This window comes from Agelaius phoeniceus, chromosome 1 (genome assembly GCF_051311805.1).
Source record: "Agelaius phoeniceus isolate bAgePho1 chromosome 1, bAgePho1.hap1, whole genome shotgun sequence".
In the NCBI taxonomy this organism is placed as follows: Eukaryota; Metazoa; Chordata; class Aves; order Passeriformes; family Icteridae; genus Agelaius; species Agelaius phoeniceus.
Window position 1 is genome coordinate 134,292,334 of NC_135265.1, and position 25,232 is coordinate 134,317,565.

Consider the following 25,232-nt stretch of genomic DNA (forward strand, 5'->3'; position numbering starts at 1 on the left):
ACAGTGGCAACCAGTGGAAGAATTAAAATCACACTGACATTGCTTATATGCCTCCAAATCCCAGTGCTGTTCAGACTATGATTAAATGTCCCAAGACAGAATTCAACACCTGGTGGAAAGTTTTGCACCTGGCTTCAGTGCTTGGTTCTCATATGAAGAGGAGCTGAGGGAACACACCTTGGACTTCTTCCAGCACTGCCTTTCTGAGTGCTCGTGTGTGCAAACAGAAACAAGAGGTCAGCAACTGAAGAAAGCATCATTGCCACAACAGACACTGCCGGGTGGGGTGATCCTGTCTGGATCTGTCAGTGGGGCTGCCACTTCATCACTGCTGACTTTGGAGGCAGTGCTAATGACAGGAAGATTTTGTGTCCCTGCTGGACCCATTTCCCCATCCCACAGTGGCTGTTGGGCTAAGACAGTATTTTGGGAAGAATGCAGACCTAGAAATTTGCAACAGGAAATTATTTCTCTTAAAACACTCCATATTTAGGACGGGGGTACTTTTTAACACAGATCAATGCACTGATCTCCACCAACTGACTGCCAAGAAAGGAGTGGAGAGAGAGCAAACAGCTGGAATGGGAGGGGTGGAGGGAAATCTTGCAAGCTTTTCCCCAAAGAAACATCCCTGATCCAGTGGTTCTGCCACTCTTCAGGATAAACAAGATGTCTGTGTAGCAGAACATTGTCACAGGATCAGGATTTCCTATTTCAAAAGTAACCATCAGCTTAGCCCCATATTTATTTTAAGTACCTAGCTTTGCCCTGGTGTTCATGTAGCAGCAGAAGCAGTTAATTTTCCTGTGACAATGTTCTATTCTGCTGACATTATCTCTTAAATATAAGACTATTCTATTAAGGTGGATGAATTGAATTTCATTTCCTCTCACTTCAAATAATGTCATTCTATTCACATCACTTTCAGTACATCATGGCAGAGTATGGACTTTTGTTAGAGGCTGGTACCTGCTAATGCTGTTACACCAAGGGTAGAGATTTCCATTATAAATCCTCTTTTATGGTGTTTTAAATCAGCTAGAAAAGTTCCTTCCAAGATGAAACCTGGCATCAGGAAAAAAAATTAAAAATTTAAGTTAAAAATTATTTGGCTTGGTTGTTTTAAATATCTTTCAATTGTATAAATAAATGGAAAGTTTATCAGTTCAAGACATATTTAGAATTTCTATGAATCAGCATCTCTTCAGCTCAAGGATATAGTTTTACATTAGTTCATAATATATTTTAATTGCTTTTTGTATTATGAAAAATAACAAGTTCTTAAACTTTGGAGAGTGTATCTTCTATATGTCAAATAACTACTTTACATAAGGAGTTTTACTGCACATATTCTAAATATGTTTCTATCTCAAAGAAATGTTAAAAATAACATATTCATAAATCTGCCTTAATTCATGCTTTCATGGTAAACTTTTAACACTTATGAAACAGCTGTTACAGTCAATATTTTTTTATGTTATAACAACTCCCTTTTTAAAAGTCAAGATGTAACCTGATTCAGAAAAACACATCAAGCAGAACAAGGAGCAAACAAGACAACACAGCAAAGCAGTCTGTTCTCCCAGGGAAAGTTGCTGGCCTGGCTGACCACAGAGTGTGGAGAACCTGGCAGCTGTTGGCTCTCTCATCCCTGGCTCTCCTCTCATCTGCATGTCCCCTTCAGGCTTTTTTCTGTGAAGCATATGCATTCTTTAAAACACAATTTGCTGCATCACCTATAAAGAAATCCTGTTTTAAGGAAGCTGGGTCAGAAAACAAGAAAGAAAATTCTGGGTGTGGCAAAATCTCCTATATTCTCATACTGGCAAATCATACACCATTTTACCTGCAGCCACAGTGCAGAGAATGTAGGCATATTCTTAACCTGAACACTTCTGTTTTTCAGAAAAACACTTTCTGATACTTCAGAACTTCCTGAATTATGTGTGCACTCATTATTTATTGAATATTCATTGATCAGTAGAAATGCCCACCTACTCTGCTCTTATTTTCACAAACCCTTCCATTCAACATGCAGCTTTCCCTGGACCTCAGAAAGCATGGAAATAAAGTCCAAACATACACTCTTTGAATGCACACACAGGTTATATCACACTACAACTCACAGAAGAAGCATTAATAGGTGCATGGAGTATAACAATTGCACATTATTTTAATGTGCTGCAATTATGAGGAAAACATTAAAACACACAGTGCTTAAGATTTCACCATCTTCCCACCTGAAGGCTGGAAAATGCCTTACTCCATGTTTCTAAGTGGTAACTGACTTGAGCAGGCATCCTCTTTCAGACTAGCAAATTCAGGTTAAAAGTCAGTCTTCATCTGCCAGTCCTCTATGCTACATTATTTTACAAATATTTCAGGGGTTTGGTGTCCCATTGAGGTGACCAGGAAAATCATCTCTAAGGAAAACACATCCTCCACAAAAGTTGAATGAAGAGCAATACAAATATGGGCCAGGGGAAAAAGTTTTAATTTCTTAGTGCAGAAAATATCCAGTAAATTAAATGTGATGAACTTTAGAGCAGTTCCTATCAATATGGTTGGTCTCTCCAAGAAATCATTATCCTGGCTTTTAAACACTGCAAAGAAGGAATTCTTTCCATTTATGAATTCACAAATGTGGTGTGAAGAGCAAAATGAGACATAGATAACTCATGAATTGTCACTGAACATTTTAGGAAACCAAATAACAAAATGTTATTCAAAGCCTTCTCTATGGTTTCCTGTCTTTCAGTTCAGCATTGTCTTGCTGAATCCTTTACACCAGTGTCACAAACTGTTCTACCTGCATTGAACTCCTCCCCTACACACTGAGCCATGAGAAATATTAAGCTCCCAGATAGCTGTGAATAGTTTCCTTGTGAGACATTCACTGCTCCAAGAACGTTAGAAAAGAACACTTCAGCACTCAATACTCTGTCACTAGATGTACAATGCCAGCCACATCAACCCACTGCCACTGACTGATCTGCAAGTATAAGCCACCTCAAAACAATTTCTGTGTGTGATTTTTGACATTAGCCTCCAGTTTTCAAGACTGACCTCTGCAATGCCTTTTATAACTTTTTGATATCCTTGCAGAAGTCTCTTTCTGCTAATCACCAGAAGAATAGCATACTAGTCTACACGGCTACACAATACTTGAAGGGAATGAAAGTATGAGAGAAAAACAACAATAATTTAATTTGATTCCAAGTATACAGGATCTATAATTCGAATTCAGAGTATATCCAGTAAAATATCTTCACACTAAGCAGCTGTCACATGGCAGGGCAGACAATGGCAATGCGGTGTGTGTGTACTACTACCAGAAGAGTTCATCATAACATTCTACATATTTAAGCAATATCAGAAAATCACACAGAAAATTGAACTGCAGTCATGACCAAATGTCTTAATGACCAGAAGAGGGGGACTGCACACATGGATAAGAGATGCCTAGATGCCATTCCATCTCCTAAGTAATTACATGAATATTTATTCCCTTTTGGGGCAAAAAGCTTGTCTACATAGGAAAGCAGACTGGAAGAGGTGTCACAATAGGGTCACACTGGAGACTAACCCATAGTATGTTCCCAGGTTTGTACAAATGTTCTGACTGGAGAATGAACACAAAGGTCCACAGGGCAGGTTTTACGAGAGTGAGCAGGTTTTAGGAGAGTGAGCTGAAGTGCTTGAGAGCTTTTGCAGAGGAGAATGAGCATGGCTATATCTAGTGGGATAATAAAGAGAATAGAAAAGAACATGAACCACCCAGGGTGATACTGCAGTTCACAGGTTGCAAGAAGGACCAAATCAAAGTCTTTAGGTGTCATCCATACAACACTATGAAAGACATGGGGACCTTTAGTCCCTTTTCCAGAACAGCAAATGATGTAACAAGTAACAGGTGAATCTACATCTATCTATATCAATATCTATATCTATATCATATGACTGACTTCAAGGACAGTGTGTATCATCTTGATTTGAGAGGGTGTGGAAAGGCAACAATTTCTTGATCTAAGAAAATGTGCTAGTGAAAGCAGTAGAGTTAGTAGAAGAACACATGCTGCTGGTAAAAAAAGATGTTCATGGGCATTGGGGGTCAGATGTGCTGACACGTCTGAGATAAGGTGATTGTGAAATTGCTGCATTAAAATTTTAGAAGAAGATGTGTAAAGTTAAAAAAAGATAAATCCATCTTCACTTCTTAGCTTGAGCAGTTTAAGAGATGCTCAGCTGTGACTAGAGAGGAAAGGATGCCAACTTTCCAGCGTGTGTGTGCACATTTCTTTTGCTCATAATTAATAGCCCCTGTGCTTGCTAAGTTTTTGGAAAGCAGCTCGCAGCCTACCTAGGTAATGCCTTCTGACAACGTTTTGAAGATCAGTTATGTCATATGGCTGCCTTTTAGAAAAAAAATTGTAATGCATAGCAGTGCCATATGGCATCTCTGAAGAATCAGCCGGATTGGACAGACATTCATTGGATAAAGTCCCACAGCACTTGGAAAAGAATGTAGTCCTGTTGCCAAAATGTGGCCTTTGTTAATCTCCTAACTATTATTGTGCAGAAACCAATTCATCTGTATTAATTATAAACAAATTTTAATTACTTCAGTAAAAGCTCATTATACAAATATCTAATGCCAAACAAGCTGCCTTAACCCTTTGTGAGACTCCAAAGAAATCTTTAGATGTTTGACGGTGGGTGTTCTGCGAAAAGCTGAAATTTCAGGAGGAGTGCAGAGTACAATTGTGTGGCATTATGTTTTCCTCTCTTCATATTTCATAATGTATGTACGTTTTACAGACTCTATCAAAATAGTGTCTGTGGTTATAAAAGGCCATTTACAACTCAAATCTGAGAGCACATAACTGAACCTGACATCTTCTATTGTTTAAGATTTCAAAGCAAAATATAGTGCATTTTAAAATTGCAATGACTCTGAGTGGCATGAAAAATGTGACAAACTCCAACTGTTGATAGTAAAACATTCAGCACTGTCCAGGCTCACTTGCAGTTTTTCTGTCTGGCTTGTAGCCCTACCATCAACCAATCCACCTGAGATGCAGGGCAATGGTGTTTGGGGGTAGCTCAGGCCCTGCTGTTGATTCTGTGGTCTGCACCCATGAAGAAGCTTTTTTCCTCTCACAGGAGTATGTGTTTTACAGTAAAGTTAAGCAAAACATTGCAATTGGTTATATTCACCAAGACTTTGTGCAAAACTTTCATTTGTTACTCATGCATACAGTCCTCCATTGGCCACCAAAAAGGGCTTCTCTAATCTCACTTCTGGATGGGTGGGTGGTAATGCTCTTCATCATAATTTGGCTACCATTATGAAATGATGTAAGACTCTGAGATGTTAACCCATTCAGACTGCTCTGTCTCATGACATATTAACAAAACAGGCCCAAGGTCAAGAAAACACAAAGTGGGACCCTGGAGTTTTGCCATGAGTTTCACCTGTGAATGAAATCCAAAACTCAGTGAAAAAAAGAACAACATTTTTAGTTTGAGGTCAAAACCATCCAACCTGTCTTAACTATCCATCTTACTTGAATTATTAGAACATACATAACCTTATAGCATGAAACTCTTGCAGTCATAAATCTCTCTAGACTTGCTGAAAAATGGACCCACCTTAATGAAACATGGAGTTTGACATACTGAGGGTTAAAAATGATATTTCACAAATATATATGTATTTTCTTATTTCACTGGACTTTTCCTATCAGACAGCATAATTTTAAGAATTTGTATTTGTGCAGGAATTTTTAAATAATATGTGAACTTGGGTGCTATCTCTGGTTTCATTTCACCATCAACCATTTTGTCTTAACAAACATTCCCAGCAATATTCTGACTTGGACTTCAATAGCTTAATACCAATAGAACCAATTCATGCCTTCTTCCTATCTCAAACTTTGGAATTCTCACTTAAAAAATAAGTCTGTCTCCCTCTAGTTTTCCTGCTTTTGCTGTATTAGCACAAATATTGTCATGAAAGCTAATTCCAGGGTAATTAATATGTGGTTTATCTCTTCATTTGTGACTTTTGGTAATGGTATCTCTAATCATCAAGGTTAAGTACATGTTCTCTATATTAAATCGACAGAAGCACGCTCACGGCTCTGTTTGAAATGGCCTTATGACCACTGAGTGGCCTTATGACCAAAAAATTGTCTTATACTCAATGAACAGTCTTTTAACATTAAGGACCATAAATTCCAATGGCCCATGCAAACTGTTGAGCAAAGATGTTCTCTGGCATAACATGCTGTTTTCCTGGGAGTCACTGACTGAAATGTTGTATAGAGAGCTAATTTCTTCTTAAAAGACAGAGGGAAATCACAGAAGGAGAAATATGAAGTGGAGAGCTTTTGCTAAAAGTTTGTTAATTCACTACACTTCTAGGAAACCATATCTCATTTCACATCCAAATGCACTGGCATCTTACATTAAAAAACCTGAGTAACAAATACTGAAATCCAAGGACTTTCAAATATTAAATTGCCATAGATAACGTCTTGTTTTTCTGTGGTATTCATGGGAAATTTTCATGTGAATTAAAAAATAACATTATTTGATATTGATATGTCAAAACTAGAAGCCTAAAATTAGATGCTTATGACATACTGTGATACCTCATTAAGATCTGGGTACTCAGAGATCCTAACTATAGAGTCCTCATTGAAGCAATATTAATATTATGTATAAATTTTATACATAAAGCAAGCAAGCTGGTTTGTTTTTTTTTTTTTGGAATACAGTTTATGTACCTTTAAAACTACTTTATGTATCTTTAAACAAACATGATGATCCTACTGAAACAAATAAAACACTTTAGCAAGAGGAAGATGAGGATCAAAAGATTATTTTCCAATTCCCTTCCCAGAGGTTCTGTCTTACTAGAGAGCTCATTTTGTTTCAACTGAGATACATAAAGAATATGTTTTCATTACATCCAGAATAAAAAGCATGGAACCAGAAATTCTTATTACTGAAAAATCAAATATACTGCAGAAAATGCAAGCTTGAAAGTCTTAAATTATATTTTATGTTTTGCCTACTTGGTCTTTTTCCCCATTATCTCTTACAATTAGGTCTTAGTAAATTGAGGGTTACAGTCAAAAACAGCAAGGAAGAATCATGAAGCTGGCAGGACTGACTGTGCAAGTAGCCAGAGCATCTGTTTCAAAACAGTGCCATGAAATGAAACTGCAGGGAAGAAAACGCATCAAGGAAAGAGATGCATTATCAAGAAACCAGTGGCAGTCAAGAGGAAAAAGCCAGAGAAACCCAAATTGAAAGTGATACAAAATTTGGTGCCACAAAAGTAGGTGTCAGGTTATGCACTGACTGGCAAGGTTAGACTGGCTTGGATTTGCTTGGACAATGTCAGAAGAGAAAAGCACTTTCACACCACTATCAGAGCAGGCATGTGCTGAAGCAGCCAAAAAATCCCTTATTGGTAAGCTCTGCCTGTTTTCTGAGCCTGCCAGACCCTGACCAGAGCAACGTGTAGGACTTGTATGGAATGTGGTTTGGCAAACTTTTTTTGGTGTTTGTTTTTGTACGATACTAACTGTTTAACAGGCCAAAAAGTATTAAGCAGGAGAAATTAAGGGCAGGCCATCAATAGTCCGAGACAAACTTAAATCTCATCAAATGTAGCAGGAGAAGCTAATCTGGGAAAGTAGAAAGGTACTTACCACTTTGCATGTCAGGACCAGACTATCCTTCTGTGCTTGTGTAGTGCTGCTGAGAACAAAATACCAAGGAGAAAATCAAAAAAGTAGTAGGAGACTGTGCTGCCATGTTTTATGTATATAATGGAGCCTGGTACACGTTGGGATAACACCCTTTTAAGGAATACTGCTGTTTCCCTTTATGAGCCAAAGAAGCTGGGGCTTCTAATGGTAACAAGCTTCAGTATTTGTGTCAGACCACATTCAACATGCTTTTATACTAACAGCTATGGAGCACTTTACGATGCACCTTTGTGTTCTAGGTTAATAAAAACTTCAAAAGGAAGTTGATAAAAATAGAAGATGTCATAGTATTTTTTCTTGGGGGAAAAAAAAACCAAACCTAGCAATGTGAAGCTCTGTACTTTTCTTGGCTTTTAATATCAAGCAATTAGCATTACTCTAAAATTTACCACAACCCAAATTAATAAGAGGTTCATTTAAAAATTCTTTAAGGCTGACTGATTAATAACCTGGAAAGAAACCATTTCTGCCTAGTGCATGAGACTATTTTAATTTCTGTGATGCTGCAGCTCCTAAGCTCATGAAGAGGTTTGGAGAGGTTTCCCAATGTTGATAATTTTACAGTAGGACAGGATCAATCTGAAGGAAAATGTGCTTTTACCTAGCAGCCAGTGATCCCTTTGGGTTTATGGTCTGTGTTGATGCCCTTTCCTTACAGTGATGAGCTTGCACACATGTGCAGAGCAGGTTTTGATTTACTGGGAGTTACAGAAGGTATGCAACTTTGCTGAGATCTTCTTTCATTGGGAAGAAGAGCTGGTAGCTTGTGACTATTAAAGTCTGTCACTGAGAGAAGAACTGGATTCCTCCTCTGTGATTCTTCCTTGGGAGCTATCATTAGACTGCATTTGTTGGGTGGGGATGGGGTGGGAGGCCAGCTATGCTGCCCGGGGCTGAGAGCACTGCACTGGTCCGAGGCTGATCCCATGCCGGTCACCTTCTGGGTGCTGTGGTCTTGTTCACACTGTGCTGCTGTTTTCTCACTTGGATCTTTCTATCTAATATGAAGAACACTGGTGAAAATCACTAGGTAAGAGCAGAGAACTGTGATAACCACTAGAGAATCTGAGAAAATATTTGTAGTGTTAAATACTGTGATCATGCACTTTATGACATGGTGCCTTCATAAACACTTTGTTGTCACCTGAAAGCATGTGAATAATTTCCGCTAATTTTCTTTCTTACCAAGAACTACAGTTGCCATAAACCCAGATCTATTCTTGATTCCTTTTTAAAGAAACTATGCTTGCCAATTCTGCTGAGTGGTTGAAAAAAGCACGCGACTCAAAAATAGTATATTTGATAGTGTGAGAAACCTTTGAAACGATTTGTGGTATTTTTGCTACAGATAACCATCCTATGGTGTTGCATAATGATATCCAAATAGTGAAACCAGTTTTCCAAGAAAAACATTGAGTTAGTCTGGAAGAATGACCCACCCTGTGTAGGAAGCAAATACGTACAGAAATAAAAGAGGCAACAGAGTTTTTCTTCTCTCTTGTTGTAATTTTAAGTTCCATACTTACACAACATGAGTAGAGGAAACGATGAAGGGAAATGAAGGGAACTCCCAACTCCCTCTACTGGGAAGAACCAGAAGACCCCCTGTGGACATCGTTCCTTGTATTTTTGTACGTGCATTTACTGTTGCTTTCTATGAAGATTTTTTTTTTATGTTGCTAGCAGCACCCTATTTCTGTGTGACTGCAGGTGCTGCTGTATGGTGGCATGGTGAGTGCCATGGGTGGTATAGATCTGCTTATGACAAGTTGGTTTTACTGCGGGACTGAAGTTTGGCTCTCAGCAGGGAACCAAGATAACTGTTGGATGAAGTGAGGGCATTATTTTGCCCTTATGAAAATTTGTGGCGTGAGAGTCCACAAAGCCAAGAGTACCACCAGGGCAGAGCAAAGGTGGCAATGATGGTCTTTTTGAGCCTCTATAAGGGTGTAAATCCTGTCAATGACCAGGATCCTCTAAACAGCAGAGGCAGCAATGGCACTGGGTTCATCCCATCTGACTGTGGACTGCGGAGCTGAAAAGCCCCACCTACTCTGAGTGGATTCACACCAGAGTGTGCTTTGGAAGAACATTTCTATGAGAGCAGTGGGGCCACTCCTGAGAATTCCTGGCTGATATAGGAAATTAAGGTTTTTGGCACATAGGTTTGTTCTGAAATCGCTATGACCCTGACACTGAGAATCAAGTACAGTCTCTAATCAATATGTTGGCATATAAACTGGAACAGATTTCATATTTCTGATTAAAATACAACTATGATTTTGATGACTGACAAGAGTTACTTTTTCTCTTTTCCCAAATCTTGTCTTTTCTGTTACACTGATTCTCATGGGAAATATAAGTGCTTGGTAATATGGAGAAGCACTTGCAAATACAATGAAGCAAATTTCATTTCCTGATTCACAAGGCCAGAAGTATGAATATGATTATAGGAAGAGAAGTAAACCACATGGTAGATTTTTAAAGAAATACCATCATGGCACACTGAACATTGTTCCCATCATAGCCACTGGCATCTAGAAGTTACACCTGTGGAACAGAGTGGCACTCTCTCATTTTTGTGCTGTTTTATGACATCATATCAGAAATTAATTATTTAACAAAATGCAATGCTCTTTGGATTTCCAGACGTGAATGTAATCAAATGGCATGTGTGAAATTAATAGTACAGAAAACTTAGTGTAAGGAGTGATGAAGTACACTTTAACATTAAGAGTGGTGATGTACATGTTAGCACATCAATTTATCCAATGTGAAGTCAAGCGGAAATTATTTATAAATCATTTGTCATTTTAAAGGAAGGTGATGCTAAGATGTTGCCCTTAACATGTCTGATAAGAACACACTGATGTGATTTAAGTCTTTAGATAGATTCAAAATGAATATAGAGAGCCTTGCAGCTTTGATACCAACAAGAATGAACACATCAGAGAGTGCCTGATATGTAGAATTGTAAAGAACTGACAAATACGACTCACAGAAATCTTACAGTTAAAAGCCAAGGTAAATTTAAAAAAATGTAGGATAAGTGGCACAGCAAGAATAACATGAAAAATGAAAGCATCTGTGAGAGAAAGAGAGGGATGGAGGGGGGAAGGAAGGAAGGAAGGAAGGAAGGAAGGAAGGAAGGAAGGAAGGAAGGAAGGAAGGAAGGAAGGAAGGAAGGAAGGAAGGAAGGAAGGAAGGAAGGAAGGAAGGAAGGAAGGAAGGAAGGAAGGAAGGAAGGAAGGAAGGAAGGAAGGAAGGAAGGAAGGAAGGAAGGAAGGAAGGAAGGAAGGAAGGAAGGAAGGAAGGAAGGAAGGAAGGCTTGATCACCCCTCATCAAGGAAATGGGAAGAACCAGCACATACACAAACCAGAGATCCCAAGGTGACAGTGTATCCACACAGATGAAGGAAAATGACAGCTCTCACATGCAAATGTGCAGAAGGATTGGACACTCTCAGGCATCTCCTTATTTTAAGTTGTCTTTATCTTTACTGTGGATTAGAAAACTCAGTCACCAGTATGAAGTAACTGAGGACAGCTAGGCAGATGAAATATAAAGAAGCCAGTGCTACCAAGCCCAGTTTTGGTTTCCTTGCCTTGACTTCCCTGAGGACAGTGACTGTAGTTTCCACTTTGCTTTGGTGATGAGGGATCAGGCTGGTCTTGAGAGTTTCAGTCGGACTCTTTGGCTTTAAGCAGCAGAAAGGTGAGACAGGTCTGGGATATGAGCAATTTGAAATTGTTTACAGCTTAGCCCAGGAGAAATGTGGAAGCAACCTGGAAAGTATTCCTTTTGTCTTCATTAAGAGCAATGAAAAATAAATCATCTCTCTTAGCTTTTTTGTTTGATTTTTCTTTCTATATAAGTCTAAATATCTAAGGCTAAACTGAAGAATCCCACGGTAGTGGTCAAAAGCCTTGTTGGATGGAGACATACCACATACTGAATCAACACCTGCTGCAGTTATCCCGGCAAAGATCCTATTCTGATGATGATGTCTAAAAATGCCACTATAGGTAAATCTTTCAAAGAGGTTTTGCACAGTGAACAGAGGAGACAATGCCACTTTGGTGAAATCTGTCACATTCAGGAGAAAGTTGTTTAACCCAATGGAAGTGGTATATGTTTATCTCATGCCAAGTATTGCGTAAAGTAGTATTTTCCACATTTTAAAAGAAATCATTTTAGGATGAGCTACAGATTAGAGCTCAAACCTCAACTCTTTCTTTTTTGACATCAATTGTGGTGAAAATACCACAGAAGGAGACTTAAAATGTCTTTTATTACTCTTTTCTTGTCAGCAAGAAGATCTGATTCACAATCAACCATATGCCAAAAATCTTACAAGATGCAGGTAGAAACTCAGACAAGGTCTACTTCATCATGACAATGCTGAAACAGTGACATCATTCAGAAACACAGCTTTGATCATCAGACTGGCATGACAGATATATCAGAATTATTCCAAAAGACTTCCTATGAGCCCCAAAGGGAGTATATATTTATAGTAATAGTTATCAGGAGTTTGAGAAACATTGCAACATTAAAGTAAACACCAGTTGTGAAGGTCATGTAAGCTGCTGGACTAAACCAGCAGGAAATACAGGCTATGGCAGTCAGGATATGTGACAGACATGAAATAAAATGGAAGTAGAAAAAAAATCAATACTATATTTGAAATACCACCATATAAAAATATATCAGAACTGATGTGGTTCTTCAACATGATAAAATTTGAAGCAAATTCATACTTAAACTCTCATTTAAAAGGCCAATCTTTTTTATTAACTGCTTAGAACAGACACTGAAAATAAACAGGATAAAGAACAGGAGTGTGCTTTTGAGAGTTTAAAGGCTCTATTGACTACATTCCCAGTTCTGGCATTTTATGATATTTCTCAGTCTACAGCTGTTTCAGCAGATGCCAGCAACTATGGTCTTGGTATGGTGCTACTCCAATTACATGGACATGATTGGAAACCTGTAGCTTATTGTTCCAGATAGCTTTCAGATGCCAAAACCAAGCACAATCCAATAGAGAGAGAATATTGGGCAACCATATGGGCGCAAAAAGAATGATATAGCATGTTCTTGGTCTTGATAATGTCTAGTGATAGCCCCATGGTTCCCATTTTATTAATAGGGTGCTCTTTAGACTGTAGAGATCATTCACACATTTGAAATACTGACAAATTCCCCTACTGTAAAATCTGTTCACATTAAGCTCATCTGGAAACTTATGGAGATCACTCTTGTCAGTAGAAGTGGCCATCAAAGCCAAAGTGTAAGTTGGTGTCCTTTTGATGCACTGGCATCACTGCAGAAACCAGATGGGTTAAACTAACCACACATGGTTTTTGCACTATTGCTACACAGATTTCAGTGATCTAACCCTGCTAGCTCAGGCATTTATCAGTGACCATCCATGGCTTCAGCAGGCAGAGACAGACAAAGTCTAAGACTACTTGCTCATAATTAACAACTCTTCAGGTTTCCTGTATCTCTTTTCTAAGAATTGTTGTTTGCCCTTTAGAAGTGAAGTTATTACAAAAGAAACATGAGCGACCCTGATATTTACTCAGTTGAAGAGCAGTATATAGATACAAGAGTTCTAAGTAACTAGTTCCAAAACCTTGGGGATAAAATCAGAAGTTTCATGATACCTATGGAAAAAAAAATCAGAGAAATCTCATATGCAGCATTTAATGGGAGACTTTAGGAAAGAATAGCAAAAGCAGCATCTGAAATAGAAAAATGTCTGGTTGGTTGCTTGAAGATTCTTGTTTTACTTTTCTTTCTGTTTTTTTTTTTTATTTTAAGATGTGTGGCTATCTTGCTTCTCACTCATTCCACACAGAAGTAAAACACTGAAAAGTTTATATACATATATATGATCATATATATCATACACATATATATTTATATATGTATGTATGTGTATATATATGTGTGTGTATATATATGTGTGTATATATATATATATGTGTGAGCTAGATACTGTGTGAAATATACAAAGCCTGTGAGGCCTAATTCAATAGCTTTTGTGATGTGGAATAACCCCCAATACACAACAACCAATGTGATGAAAACCTGCCATTTTATATGGCTCTGCTTAAAGGTCTTCAGATGAACAGATGTTAACTCTAGGAATCCTCAAAATTTCTTCTTTAATGATTGGAACAAATCCCAAAGTTTATGCAAGCTCATTAGGAAACCTTGTTCTGATATATCTGAATGGACAAGTATTTTAGACTTCCTGTTTTTTTCACTGTCTGTTACTGACCTCTGAAATCTGATCAAGAGACAGTCATATCACTAAGGAAATAATTTTGTTGAAGAATGCTAAATTGAATAAACAGAAATCTCTAGCTTTGAAATGGGAAATCTGAAGGAATCAATTTCAGAGAAGTCACAGAAAAGAAAGAAACTGGCTTCATGTTGAAATCACTGAAGCCTACAATTCATCAGGAACTGCAATTTGCTGTCATGTAGCAAACTTCACTAGAAGATTGTTTATGGATTGAGAAAGTAAAGGAGGGGCTTGGGGAGATGTACACTGCTTCCTCAAAACTACACAAGAAGAGAAACAAAACTGGAAAGCTTCCTGGCAAAAAATGTTACAAAGAGAAACAGGCATTTATTAAGTAAAGTTTGAATAATTACTCACTGTGAGAAGAAGGAAATACTTATTCACCTTCTCACAGTGAGCCAAACCCTTCCCCAAACTCAACGACACCACAGTGATATCAGAAATGAAGATATTTAATCAGAAATACTTATTTCTGACATGAGACTTCTCAAAAGGCTTATTTTCTTGTTCAGATGCTTGGAAAGTGGCTGGGGCTGCTGTAAGCTGGACCTTTTTCAGCACCACATCTTGCAGGTGGTGAAAGCCGCTCTGAAGTCACAGTTTCTTGGGTTTCTTGGATGATTTAGAGACACAGTTTATAACCTGTGTCACTGCTGGCAGAGAAAAAAACACAAGTCAAACCAGGGAAAGTACTCCTTTCAATATTTTAAATGTTTATGTATTGCAGACAGTTTCTAGTTTCTACTTTTGAAATTTTTCAAGATGCCTTCTAAATTTGACTTACCTGGTTTCTGTTATGTAGCACACAACTATCAAATACAATACGCTTATTTTTACTTTTTTTGCCCATTGTTAAAAGGAAAGTAATTATGTAAAAAAAAATAAATTTGAGCTAAAAAACCCCATTACTTGAAAAGAATAGCATTTTTAGTAATAAGGTTTGTGAGTGTTCTAGTTCAGCTCCTTTCCTAAGAAATCAGTGGCCAAATATGTCAGTTATTTCAGTGAGACAGACTCAGGTTGTTTCTGCAGACGGGCCATAAATTATTATGGCACGTCACATAAGGTTTTGACACATGCAACAGCACCTAATTTCAAGAAAAGCTCCAGCAAACTGATGGAGCATACACCAGAATTCAACTTAAGGTGGCTGAATTTATCTCTTTAACTATACAAGTTGTGGATTTTCTTAGACAGTCGCATTGCTACTTTCCCTTTAAAATGTAATTTTGCACATTGCACTGTGTAGTGTTAAAAGTGTTATGTTTATTTCCTCTTTTTTCTATAAATAGCGTGTCTCATACTGTGCTTTGTTCTTTCTGGATATTTCTGTGTTATGGTTTATTTACTTCCTATGTCCTCTTAACTTGCATCTTTAAAAGTTTTCAAAAAGAAGGCTTTTGCCAGTGAAAGGGGAAAAAATACTTCTCTCTTCTGTAAGACATAATTTTTTCATTACTTCTACTTTTCCAGTTTGTCTGAAAGGAGATATAATAAGTGACTGATGTATCAAAGCATCTTCCCTGTAATGATGTGCATATGAGACAACATTTTAAGTTGCTATTGATCTGCAAATAACAATTCCTGAGACAACCAGATTTCATCAGTTTCTTTCTAAAAATAAACCAGGCTTTAAATAGAGTCCAACAAATGCAGTAATATCAGACTCAATTATCTAGCTGAGTTTTTTTTCACAGCAGTTTGAAACATTGAAATGCCATCTTCGTTCACTATGGTACTTGATTGTTAGGCTTTCTTTTAAAAATAAAATATCTACTTTATGTTCAGATGTATTTTTCAGCTTAAGTGGTGAACTACATCCTCCTTAGTACTTGATTTTTTAATTGTTGTCTTGTGAATTCTAACACAGCCATGGAAGAACTATATTTGAGCAAGCTTTTGATTCACATATGAACAGTTAAAACATATGAGTACAGACACAATACAATGTAAAGGGAACTAGAATACCAACATATCTAGGTGGCTTGTAGAGTATTTCTGGACTTCTGTGAGGAGTATCTCAGGTTATGGAGACACATGGATTTTAAAGCAATCACTACAATAAAAGTCATCTTCAAGAGGAGAATTTTCCTTTCTTTTTTCAAGACAGCAGTTTTAAATCCTACCTTTGTTTAACTTAGTTTGATGCAAATATAAACAGTGGTTAGGGGGATGTGGAAAATGTGGTTTCAGTTACATCATACTGAGGTCATGATATTAATAGAGTTCCCAGCTTAGACCAGTTTGTTTTTATTTACTGCTGGAGACATGGAGATCTGATATACCAAGAGAGGACTTCACCTCTCTTTATGATATCTGAACGAGACAGATTTTCAATACAGGAGCACAATTGGTATATTGGTTAGTTACACCTGGCAGGGAAATGCAGTTTTATTCCCAATTTAAGTATGTACGTAAGTGGAATAATGTACTGTCAACATGTCAGTGAAAAAGATAAGAGAGTTATGTTGTTAGCCTTCCATATACAAAATGTCACTGTACTTTTTAGGAGATGTAGCACTGAGGGGATATGTATACACAAAAGGAAACCTGGAACAGATCATGCACCTTGGATCCATTACCTCATAGTAGCTGTGCACCATTATGTCCATTACAGATGGTCGCTGTCTCTAGTTGAACAGTAGGTATATTTAAAAAGGGATTGTGCTGGCCTTCAGAGGTTGTCCTAAACGAGGTCTCCCCTCCACCTTGGAGGAAAGGGTCCCTCAGCCAGCAGCTCAACTTTCGAGGGACTTCTAGTGGTGTTTAGGTAAACGGCTTCATGGCTGCTGATTTTATTACTGTCTGATATTAGATCACTCTTGTTTATTGCAGGTGGCTGCCCGGCAGGTGGGAAGTTAAGGAACTGTATGCGTGTGTGTTAGGGCAACGGTTTCCCCTTGTTAGGCGAGGGATCCCGTGTGCAAGTGTGTGTGTGTGCTGCGTGGCAGTTAATACAGCACTTATTGCTTCCAGGAACCCCAACAGCAAAATGTTTCCTGCACTTCGACACTGATGAAAAACAAATTTGTTATTTCCATTTTGGTGTTTTCGTGTTTGTTATAGAAGAAGTACTAACACTGTATTATTTCAGCACTATCTATTCTCTTGGTTTCAGCACAGACAAAAATATTTCAGCACTAAAGAGAAATATTTTTTATTTTAAAATACATTTAAATATTAATGTGATGAATATTCAATACCTATTTATTTGCATAAGTAAAAGACAATGGATTCAGACAAGATAAGCTGTTTGCTTCTGCAAAACAGAAACTTTTCAAATAATTTTTCTCTCTTTTTGCTTGGTATGCTTTATTTAACCAGCAGAATTTTTTTCTTGAAAAGATCTGGGTTTTAATAGGAAGCCATATTTCACTGAAAATGAGTGACAAAGCTGGCATTCCCACAAATGACTGCCAATATATTATTTTTGTTTATGTGATCTTTCCAAAATAACCCAGCTCCCCTTTTTCTGTCACTGTGCATATATTCTTCAGCAAAGTGTTTCAGAATGCTGCAAAATTAAAGCGGTTTTAGGACTCCTAATGATGCCAAAAGGCAAACAAGAACGCGAAAAGTATCCTTAGCATATAATTTAATTAAGGAATATCCTGAATAAATATACATGAAGCAGAGCTAAAATCTATCCCATTAGAAAAGGAAAAGATGTCAAAATGTATATCAATGGAGTTTATAACCTCCTGAAAGCAGATAGCCTGTCTTTTTTTTTTTTTTTTTTTTAATTTGGAAAGAACTTAATACATTTTCCTCGCTACCAAAGGGTAAACAATAGTGTGCACAGAAAGAAAGGCAGGTAATATGTCAGCTCTTGCAGCATGTACATCACCTAGTGGACATGCTTTGCATACTAAAGGGTGGGGATCTATCCTGCTAATGCATATTTTCTGCTCACGTTATCAAGTGCTAGTACTGGAGTGCGTTTTCCACACACGTGGAGCTGCAAAGTGCACCCAGCAACTTGTGGGTCACCTGTCCCAGCCCTTGCCAAGCCCCGGAGAGGGGGCAGCATTTCTGCAACACAGCACTTCTTTATGTCTTTGCTGCTTTTCTCTGCAGGGGTCAAAGCAGGATTTAGCCTGCACTCCCAAATAAACTGAAAATGATTTTCTGAAGAAAGTGTATGCAACATTGGTGTAATCCTGCAGCAGACTCCATCCCGCTGCAATCCTCTGCAGTGCACAACCTACAAAATGTGTGCAAACAGACCGAGGGGAAAATGAAGTGTAGCCCACACGAATATGTAAAATATACTTGCAAATTAGAGGGAAAATTGAAAAGATATGATTAAGGCAAAGGTTTGTGAGTTAAAGCTGTCAATGATCCAGCTTAGCATTCTATCTGACTGTTTAGTCTTACATGAATATTTACTGCGTCACTCCACCAAATGAGAGCTTCTCCAGTGAATGCTGTGGTAGCTACCTACAGCCCTGATCCGGATGCCAAGGCCTAATCCAGCTTCAGCAGAAGCAAACAGCGAGATCCCTGTGCACTTCATGGATTGTAAAAGCAAGCTTTTTGGAAGTGGAAGACACATTTATAGAGAAACATCGCTGAAAAAACAAGAATGGACCTAAAGTCTGCAGTTTGACTGGGAAAGTGTTCGAGGAGCATGAGCTCTGGATGGGAACATGTGACAATATGTAACACTCTGAGCTGCAAGGCAGTGACAATTAAGAGGGACATACTTGTCTCTATTTTTAAACAGCAATGAGGTGAGTTGATATTTAAGTTCTCTTCCAAGAATTTCAGTGCAGATGACTGCCCATAGTATAATTATTCACAGTAAAGACTGAGACATGTTTCAGCTCTGAACATTTGATCCGTCTCTGTACAATCAAAATATAGTCAGATTTGGACAGCCTAACAGGATATTTCTGACTTCCATGTGCAACTATACTTTAACCAGCCTTTCTCTCACACAATGTCACACAGTGATACACAGTGTAAATCCTTCATATGTCAAATCAGACATGGCATCTACAGTCTGCAGAAAAAATCTGCAGGGTGTAAAGTTACCAAGTATTTGTGAGGTCTACTGTGAGGCTGCATTTTTTTTTCCTTCCTGAAACAAGAATTCATCTTCCAAAGAGCGTGTTTATTTTTCCTTTTTCACACAAAACCCACATCTACTTTCTCTGGGAAATAAATAGAGAAAAGAAAAAGGTATGGATAACAGAAGTTTGCAATAAGCCAGGCTTCAATCATCAGCTTTGCAATATAATGATAAGACTCAATGGTTACAATCTTTTGTTATTTAGAAATCATGTCAATTCTTCCAGCATGTCTAAGAAAAATATAGTCACCACAAAGTAGTTGGCATTTAATGCTCTCTACTACACTCCATTATCTGAGAAGGTTTTGTCCTTACTGGGAACAGTGGGAAATGTCATATAAGATGAGCCAGGGCTGGGAGTTTAATAGGTGATTTCTGTACTTTTCTCATTAGAAAATGAGACCACAGAAGTCTATAAACTTCATGGATATTAAATTGCTAACAGTTCAGATTAGATTTTCCAGAGTTTCTAAATCTAAGCTGATGCTTGTCCACTAATTTGAACAGTAATGCCTAGAAAGTTGATTGATCTTCTGGAGTGAATGTACACACTAAAGAGGAAGCATTGTAGCGTTTTTGTTAAAGCTGTAAACTGAGAATTAGGAGTCAGTGTTCAGTCTGTGACACTTCATCAAAACATGATCTGAGACCACTGGCAAATCTCTTTTTTTTTCACCTTACACATAGAACAATTGGAATGAAAGTATCATGCCACAAAGATTTTCAAACTGAAGTTTCTAAATCTGCTGAAGACAAAAGGAGGCTTGTAAAATTTGCTATCTTTAGACTATTTTAAAATAATCTTTAAATTATTTTTAAAAGTATCTTCAGATATTCTTAAATATCTGAAGATACTTTTAAAAAGATTCTCCCATTATTTTGGCTTTGAAATAGACCTCTGTAAAACAGATAGTTTTTAAATTAGAAATCAATGCCAGACTTGTGGCTGATCACCATCTTTGTAAATTGAAATCACAGTAGACCAAAACATGTCCTGATTTATGATCTGTAGAGCTGAATTTACTCCAATGTAAATTTGACCATGTATTACAAGATACTGACCAGTTCATTAAAGCTCTATATCTTGAAATGTTTGCAGAAAAGGTACCTTTGTCCAGATAATAAAATATATTTAAAACATATTTTCAAAATCAACCAAAATTTCAAAGCCAGCAAGAGAGGCAAATACTGTTATAAATATGCAGATAAATATACATAAAAATGCTTCTTCCCTCCTTTTGGAAATGTGTATGCCTTTATAATAAACACACAGAATGCTACTTTGCATTCAATAGGTCTATTTATGTGTTTAAAATTAAGTATTAGTAAATTTGCAAGATCAGGCCTATAGTGTATGTGTGTGTGCGTGCGTGTGTGTACGTGTATGTACAGGAATAAAGAAGGCAGCTTGATTAGAAGTTCTATTCCATGCTCACTCTTTTACTTAACATCTGACATTGGAAAAAATGAAGCTAAATGTTCCAGCATTTCTGACAGTTCCAATCCATTATCTGTAATCTGAAAAAAAACATGCACTTTTTTACTCTGAAGCAAATGTAAGTTTTTTTCTTTTTTTTTTCTTTTTTTTTTTTTTTTTTTTTTTTTTTGTGGAGACGCCTTCTTTATATAGTGACAACATGATAGCAGAGATACCAGTTTGCTGTAGATTGCGTGACTGACAATAATATTCTCTGCAACACGTAGAAGGGAATAACTGATGAATCGGAAAATATATGGATGCCTACCGAAATGATTATGTAACGAAACACGAAGTCAAACGGTGGCATGCTTCTATTAATTGTAGATGATAGTAATTAATTTTCACTGCAGTTGTGATCGTGTCGCTGCTTTCAGAAGAATCCAGAATCCCCTTCCAGGAAAGTGTGAAATTGCATCTGGGTTCTTCAAGCCATGAAAGAATATAAATTTCTTTTAAAATAAGAGAGGGAGGCCTTCCTTGATACTGTACTTTAGAAAGAGGAAAAAACAAAGGGAAAAAGAAAATGATAATTGTTTTCTCTAAGGCTATTATCTAATGCAAAAGCAAACAGTCTGACTGGAAATCAGCTAACAGAAGGGGATTAGAGAGTAGATCTGAGAGTGGCTTGATTTCTAGCACTGCTGTCTCTTCACACAGTGATGAGACACAGGCAGAGCAGCCAGGAGCTCTCCAGATGGCTAGAGAAAGTGTTTGTCTTGGGTTACTGCAGGGCAGTCTGGACTCTTAAAGCCGGGGAGGCATCATTAGGGAGCAAGTTAGATGTCCACCCAGTAAAAGCGAGCGAAAGAAAGAAAGAGTAGGCAGGCTGCCCGAGAGGGACCACGCTCGCCTATTGTTAACATATACTTGACCCCCACTAACCTCTTCACGACACAGATGTCTCCTACCTCTATCACCTCCCACTGCTTTAAGCCCTCCCCCCCTGCACCTGGGTAGCGGGGCCGGCCCGGCTGCCGGCAGTATGCTGCCTGCCTCGCGCGCTGCCTGCTAGCGGGAGCCGGGCGCAGCGGAGCGGCGGCGGCGCAGCCTCGGGCGGCGGGCTCGGCTCGGCACCGCGCGGCACCGCACCCCGGCTCGGCTCGGGCTCGCCGCAGGCTCAGCTATGCGTCGGCTGCTCGGGGACAGGCAGAGACCCCGCCACTGACAGCGGCCGCTCCCTGCGCTCCACATCACGTTTGTCTGAGGCGGCGGCGGCGGCAGCAGCAGCAAGGAGAAGGACCTGGGCATTAACTATCTCGACTTGGAGACTTTGCTTTATTTTTGGTTCTTGTCCTTTCCCGTGGAACCAGTAGTCTCTCTCGAGCTGATCCTCCTTTAAAAAAAAAAAAAAAAGAGCGAGAGAGGGTGGTGGGGGGGGGCAGAGCAAGCAGCTGGAGTTTCTCCTCAGCTCGTTTTGACTTTTGTGGACGTGGATCATCTGGACTGGGAAGGGAAGCCGCGCGGCGCTGCTCTCCCCTTTCCCACCCCCTCGCCCCTCCAGCAGCCTGGGCTGCCGTCTCTCCCCCGAGCAGGACGGGAACTTTTATTTGCAGCTCGCAGCCCGTGGCGAATGGTGGGCATCTCCGGTCCTCTGCAGTGTGAGTACGGGCGCGGGCAGGGCTGGGCAGGGCGCGCCGGGGCGGGGGGAGCCCGAGCCCCTTTTCTCTCCCTTTCTCCTCTCCCGCAGGGCTCCCCGGGCTCTGAGGGGCTCCCGTGGCTGTAACTAACCCAGGCGGACCGGGGCTGCTGCTGTGCCCGGGCCAGGTTAGCGCTGCATGCAGCCTTACACGCTCTGTCCCCGGCTTACAAACTAGCACCCCGGATACTGCTCAAAAGCTCGGAAACCAAATAACCCAGTTTTGGCAGAAAATAACCCTCCCAGGCATATATTATAACAAAGCGTCAGATTTCTGTCTGGATTTAGGACTTGCCTTTTTCTTTCCTGCCTCCCCTCTCTCCAGGCTCTAGTGGTGGCCAGTGTGAGTTGGAGTAGCTGAAATATTTCTGCAGGGATTGTTTTGTTTCGCTTGTTGTTTCACTGCAATCATAGGTTTGTGCAGCACTGAGAACATCTTTTCGGACTATTTTGAAAGAAATATTTTAGGCGGTGCACGTCTCCTTTAGCTGTACCGCGGTCATGCAAATAGCTTGTTCCCTAAAACGACAGGATAACGTTGGGGATTGCATTTCCAAAACTGCCATACAATGTAACTGTGTCATCTCCTCTGGCTGTGCTGAAGGGTTCGATTCCATAAATTTGCAACAGACCATTGATAAGGGAGATTGGAAAGATGAAAACCATATTCCCGGCCATTTAGACAAGCCTTTGACTTTTGCGGAGTTCGAGTCCTTTTGTTAGTGCCAAAGTTGAGAAATTTGGCTTAGTGCAGGAAAGGATTTTGCCACCCTAGCAGGAGCACTCGTGACTCCGTTTCAGAGTTAATTTATAGCGAACTAGCTGTCGTTCTTGTACTCTGCTCCCTTAGATATTAGAGAGAAACCGAAAGTAACTAATCGGACCCAGCTCTTAAATCGTTCTTGCTCCAACCAGGGGCTAAAATGTTGCTTCCTTCAGTTCACTGATAAGTTTAAAGGAGGGAGGGTGAGGGTATGGGGAGTCGAAGCAGCCTCCCCCTCCTGCCCCCCAGGTTGCAGCCGGAGCCGGGCGCGGCGGGACCGCCCTGCCCGACCGCAGCCGGGGGCTCTCCGGCATCGCCGCTCTGGGGAACAGATGCCTCGAAGCCGCTCGGGTTTCTTTGGGAAAGCAGCCCTCCATCTTCCGATCCACAGCAGGCTCTGCCCGCCACCCCCTCCTACCTCTGCCGTGCCCTAAATCACGGCACGAAGAGGATCTGTCTCTCGCAGCCGCCCGGCCGTGACACCCGGGAGCCGGCAGCTCCCGCCCCGCAGACAGCTCGGGAGAGGGCTGCGATCTGCTGAGTCCGCGGCAGCAAGCCTGACCGAAAGAGCTGCCTAAGTTTTCCACTGACAATCGCAGGCGGGCGGGAAGCGCCTGCCTTCGCTTGCCAGTGCGGCCCCAAGGCGCGCTGTGCACGGCTGCGCGCCCGCCTGTGCGGGCAATGCTGAGCGCGGTGAGGGCACAGCACGGCGCGGCAAGGGCTGGGCGAGAACGCTACATGCCTCTTAAAATCAGCCTGCAGGAGCTGCCGGCTGTCTCTGGAAAAGCAGCAAGTGCCAAACGCTTGGCTACTGGCGTAGCCCTGGCTAACTAGAAGAATGTCTTGTGAGTCTTGGTATGTACAGCCAAGCGTTTGCTCCAGCAAGTACTCCTGTGCTTAATGTAACGCTGACCCCTTTAACTTTTAACATCGCTTCTCCTAATTAATCTGTTCAGGCCCCAGACTTAAATGGCTGTCCACAGCTGCTGCAAATTGATTTATCCCCTGATGGTGGTCCGAGTTGCTGACCAAAGCAGGATTTTTTTTTCCCCTCCCCATTTTTGGTCTACTAATCTGTTTTGACTTATTTCCTACTTACAGTAATGCTTGCATGCTTTTTGAAGGACTTAGAAAATATCTTCCATTGACATGTAACTAGAAACATAATTATTGTATTTGTAAACACAATATGTTAGGGCTAAGGGTGAGTATAATTTATTTAACTACACCCTTGAAGCCTTACATTTCCGTCTCAGTTTCTGCATCCTGACAAGATGCAATGGAAAGTTTAAATAAGCAACTTTGTTAACTGCAGTTTGAGGCAAGATGTGAAAGATGTTTTTAGAGCTGAATTCTATTGTCCAGGTTTTCTCTTCAGCTTTTCTGTTAACGGCTTAGTGAATCTGGATAGCAGAGAGGATTGAAACTGGTTTCTAATGGTTGTTAAAGCTGATGCTTGACCTTTCCATGGGAAGTCTGAAAACCTCATTCAGTTTATTCTGGGCTGATTTCCTTAGGAAATTCAATATGATCAGGGAATTTCCTTCAGCTCGGCTGAATGGTAAAAAAGTTACTCCATCTTGTTTATGCATTCTGGTTTTAGCACTAGGTGTTTCTGTGGCTCCCCTTCAATAGGAAGATAATAGGAAAAGACATGAGTATGGCTCATTCATAACTGTACAGTCTGTGAAAATATGAAGTTGGCAAAGGCTTTGTTTAGGTGTGAGATTCACTGCAGATTTGCTGTAAAGGTTTTCAATTAGGAACTTACAATAACTATGTTTGATAATTGATAACTTTCTTAAGGTCAGTTTCACCATACCTGAACCTTCAGTAAAATTGCTACTATTTTCAATTAATGAGTCATTTTCCTTTGCTGTCATGAGAAGCTCAATCGTGTATCAGTGCAAGAAAACACCAAACTCCACCAAAAATCCAACAGACTCTTGAATCCGTTCGTGCCTCTGGGAAGCTGGAGCCAGGCAAGGGGTACAAGAGATGATAGCAGGACTTCTTTCTGTCCTGTGCTTGCAGAAGGGTGAGCGGCTGTGTTCTTGAGCCATGAGCATGCTGCAGGGAGACAAGAACCATTCTGTTTGTAATGGAATGCAGACAGCAGTGTTAGGTCACTGCTTCCTGGCAACTGCTGCACAAGTTGTTTTTCTTCAAAGGCTT

At 39.8% G+C, this 25,232-nt stretch overlaps 1 protein-coding gene and 1 long non-coding RNA gene across 4 annotated transcripts in view; one reads left to right on the top strand and one right to left on the bottom strand.

Annotated features, from left to right (window-relative positions):
- Positions 1-12,575: 12,575 nt before the first annotated feature.
- On the bottom strand, positions 12,576-23,752 carry LOC129118363 (uncharacterized). The gene is made up of 4 exons (XR_013184690.1): positions 23,476-23,752; positions 22,590-22,813; positions 20,924-21,991; positions 12,576-14,757 (listed from the first exon to the last, which is right to left on the bottom strand). It is a non-coding gene; the product is annotated as an uncharacterized LOC129118363 (long non-coding RNA).
- Positions 21,990-25,232, top strand: part of RUNX1T1 (RUNX1 partner transcriptional co-repressor 1) — a 114,265-nt gene continuing 111,022 nt past the window's right edge. For 2 of the 3 annotated variants that reach the window (XM_054651566.2, XM_054654778.2), the window contains exon 1: positions 21,990-22,256. Coding sequence is in view for 1 of the 3 variants with exons in the window: in XM_054654778.2 (XP_054510753.1) it covers positions 22,229-22,256 (28 nt within the window). In the remaining 2 variants the exon portion in view is untranslated. Of the gene's footprint in view, positions 22,257-23,893; positions 23,913-25,232 lie in introns of those variants that run through there. The other variant, XM_054628852.2, reaches the window with a different exon arrangement.